The sequence below is a fragment of the Humulus lupulus genome, chromosome 6 (genome assembly GCF_963169125.1).
Source record: "Humulus lupulus chromosome 6, drHumLupu1.1, whole genome shotgun sequence".
Taxonomy (NCBI): domain Eukaryota; kingdom Viridiplantae; phylum Streptophyta; class Magnoliopsida; order Rosales; family Cannabaceae; genus Humulus; species Humulus lupulus.
The window spans coordinates 97479656-97482146 of NC_084798.1; the positions used below are offsets into that span (position 1 = coordinate 97479656).

The 2491-nt window shown below is 39.0% G+C and overlaps 1 protein-coding gene across 1 annotated transcript; it reads right to left on the reverse strand.

Moving 5' to 3' along the window:
- Positions 1-365: 365 nt before the first annotated feature.
- Positions 366-1463, reverse strand: LOC133785326 (uncharacterized). The gene has a single exon (XM_062224574.1). The coding sequence runs from the start codon at positions 1461-1463 to the stop codon at positions 366-368; it is 1098 nt and encodes a 365-aa protein (XP_062080558.1).
- Between the last annotated feature and the right edge of the window lie 1028 nt (positions 1464-2491).

A 2491-nucleotide genomic window follows, 5' to 3' on the forward strand; every position in this document is an offset into this window, starting at 1 on the left:
ATTAATCGAAGTGAAACACCAGCCCGAGAACATATGAAGGTACAAAGCTCCCAATTTATGAGCCTTGACCCTTGTCTCCAGGAGCCCAATCAACCCAACCTTATGATAGGAGATCAATTTCTTGACCTCACTCTGCTTATGATGGGTATTGAGACCCCTCACATTCCAAGACATAATTCTATCCATTAGATAGAGGAGGTACTCCCCCTCCTCCATTAGTATTCTCTTCCCTGGAAACCAGTGAACATTCTCCTTTCTCTTCCACTAAAACTTAAAAACTATTGTTAGTAGCCATCATACTGTTCAATTCGATATGTTTGTGTTTCCCTCCTTTTGAAACTGTTTGGAACCCCTCATCATCAACCTCAATCTGTTTTCCTTGTTTTCCCAGCTGCTTTGGCCTCCCCTACTTTCACAACCCATTCTTGTTTTTTACCCTCCTTCTTGCGACAATCTAGTGCTTTGTGTCCCATGCCTTTACAATGTCTGCAATAAGCAGGAACCCACTCATAGTGCACACTAACAGAGACATTAAACCCCAACTCATTTTCAAATCTGATCATCTCAGGAAACTCCTGATCAATAGATACCTCAATTAGAATTCTTGCAAAATTTAGTTTCTCTCGGTTCTTTGTAATTTGATCTACCATCAAAGGCTTGCCCAATTGACTAACAATCTTGAAAAGTGAGCGTTCACCCCAGTACTTAAGATCTAAATCAGTGAGTTGAATCCATGTAGGAACTTTGCAAACATTTTCCTTCTTAAAATCTGAATTAGCATCCCAAGGCTTGAGAATGACTGGTTTCTTATCAAAGAAAACGAAACCCCCTTCCAGCACTGCATCTCTATTTTCAATTGTATCAAATCGAATGATGAAAACGCCAGGAGAGATTGCACCCACCTTATCGACTCCTCTGCTTCTCCATACTCTTCTAGCAAATCCCTCCAGAACAGACAGAGGGGGATTCGCTCCCAACACATAGCCAACAAGAGAAGAGTTCCAAAAATTAACCTCCTCTTCAATATCCTCTAATTCTATCTTAATCCCCTGTTTCCCCTCAGAAATCTTCTCAGAATTGCCAAATTTACCACTCAGATTTTGCACTACATTACCAGATCTGAGCACCGGAGGCATTGGGCTCTTACCTTCACTAACTTCCTTAGCACAACGATGCGATGCAGAAAGGAAATTTGAAAAGTATTGCCTAATATCGTCCTGTCTTTGCAAGCTCACTAGCGTCGCCTCCGGAGAAAGGACCAGATCTGCGTTCTCCTGTATCAACGGCGACGGAGAAGGAGGCTCCGTCCCATTCCCCAGTTCTCCTTCAGAGAAATCGATGGCCTCCACCCCAAGCACTTCAGCCGTTGATTTCATTTTTTTGACCATATCTGACGAGGACGACCCTCGTTTCTTCTTCTTCTTCCCTGCTGACTTCACCAGAACCTTACCCTTCTTTGCCATGGCACCAGCTCAAGGAGCTGAGAGAGAGCAAAACGAACTCGTGAGTTCGGCAGAGTCTTTTGTTTGATATTTATTTTTATAATAATGAGATTGTTATTTTGAAGAATGGTTTCAAATTTCGTCAAGCAGAACATAAAAATGAACTGTATATGCTCAAACCTAATGAACGAACGCTTAATAACTCTTAATTTTTTACAGGTAGAAAAACCGAAAGGAAAAAATGAAAAAAAGTTTCAAATGAGGATGACACATATCTGGGGAATCTTAGACTTGGTCATATTGGTCTAGAAAAGATAAACCAGTTAACAAAAGATGTACCTTTGAGAGAACTAAGAGTAGTAACTCTTCCTGTTTGTGAATCTTGTCTAGAAGGAAAAATGAGTAAACGTCATTTCTCAGTGAAGGGCAATAGAGCTAAAGAACCTTTGGAGCATGTACACAGCGATGTCTATGGTCCAATCAATGTACAAGCAAGAGGTTGGTATGAGTACTTCGTCACTTTTATTGATGAATACTCATGATATAGTCATACTTACTTCATTCTTAGGAAATCTAAAACCTTTGGTATGTTTCAAGAATTCAAAGCTGAGGCTGAGAAGCAATTAGGTAAGAGTCATAAGACACTTCAATCTGATCGAGGTGGAGAATATTTGGATATAGAATTCAAAGAATTCTTGTTGGAGCATGGTATTCTATCCCAACTCACAGCACTAGGACTGCTATAGCAAAATGGTGTTTCTGTTGGGGTTTTATGCCCTAATTAAAACCCAAATTCTTTGTAATCCCATTTTATTATCAATAAAGGAATAGAAATAATTTTTTGACTTGGTCAATCACTTTTCTCACATGTTTTATTTTCATGATTATTTGTTTAATATAAACTTCTATTAAATCTCGAGCATATAGCTAATCTTATTTATAGTGACGTAATCACATTGGACTATAAGTATGATTATATGTTCAAAATAAGTTAGCCCTAAGATTAGTCAGTGCACAGGATTTACACTGAATTGCCAATCTACAATATG

Excerpts from the sequence above, each read along its gene's own strand:
- LOC133785326 (XM_062224574.1), bottom strand. The coding sequence starts at position 1,463 with ATGGCAAAGAAGGGTAAGGTTCTGGTGAAGTCAGCAGGGAAGAAGAAG.